General features: G+C 46.3%; 1 protein-coding gene across 1 annotated transcript in view; it reads right to left on the bottom strand.

Moving 5' to 3' along the window:
• Positions 1–501: 501 nt before the first annotated feature.
• EMH_0034870 (uncharacterized protein) overlaps positions 502–913 on the bottom strand; it is a gene marked incomplete at both ends in the record, with an annotated part of 1,446 nt that continues 1,034 nt past the window's right edge. The window contains one exon of the mRNA XM_013494919.1: positions 502–658. Within this exon, the coding sequence (XP_013350373.1) occupies positions 502–658 (157 nt within the window). The remainder of the gene's footprint in view (positions 659–913) is intronic.

Here is a 913-nt window from a genome sequence, read left to right as displayed (position 1 = left end):
AATTATCTGAAGACAGTTAATAAGTGGAACACGTCAGGGGCTATGAAACATACGGAGAAAACAATATAGCGGTTCAAATGAACAGTTCAAGTAACTATCTGAAGACAGTTAATAAGTGAACTGTTCATCTGAACCACGAGCAAACAGTTTTCCTGACTAGAGGATAGCTATGTTTCGGAATATAGTTAGCGTTCACGGCAAAACGAAAGGCTGACATAAGCACTGCGAGTTGAAAAAAACACCAAGACCACCGTATGAGGCGGAGTAAACGCAGGGTGTAAAATCTAGAGTCTGACGTCCCCCCATATCTTTGCTGCGTTTTGCCTCTGTGCTGCTTCGGGTCTGTTGTTTGAAACAGCAGTTGAAGTTCGGCTGTTCATGCAGCAAGGGGAGCTTCACAGACAGAGGCCAATAAAGGCGAGCTTAGTTTTCAAAGTGCTGCGTACAAATGCTGAAGAGGAAACGGGGCAACTTCCTGAGCAGCTAAGTGCAAGTTGAACCCTAGGCAGAGACAGCTGTCAGCGTAGCAACCAAACCGGCAATTAGAATCGTAGAGGCCGTTGCTACAGGGCCATTTCCAACCGAATTCTTCAGGTCGTCTTTTGTCATATCTTTTAATTGAGTGGTTCGTTCTATAAGTCCGTTGAAATACTCCTCACTGAAAAAATAGGAAACACACAGGAGCACGCATCATCAGGTGGGTTATCCCCAGCTTTTGTATCTAATTTGCCTACATCCCTCCTAAAGTCCCATCTTTGAAGGCCTCTGAAGAAGCCCAAAACTTACTCAAAGGGGGCCGAGTCCTTCACCGCCGCAGGTTTGAGATCGCAGAAAAGTACAGCATGATTTGTGGGGGTTTCTGTCGGTCCTCCTGAACCTTGGCCACCATCCTTAAGTAATCCCGCGCCTCCTG

This window comes from Eimeria mitis, genomic scaffold (assembly GCF_000499745.2).
Source record: "Eimeria mitis Houghton genomic scaffold, Emh_scaff1334, whole genome shotgun sequence".
Lineage (NCBI taxonomy): Eukaryota > Apicomplexa > Conoidasida > Eucoccidiorida > Eimeriidae > Eimeria > Eimeria mitis.
The sequence above is the reverse complement of the archived record's forward strand: the minus strand, read 5'-3'. Positions and strand labels throughout refer to the sequence as shown.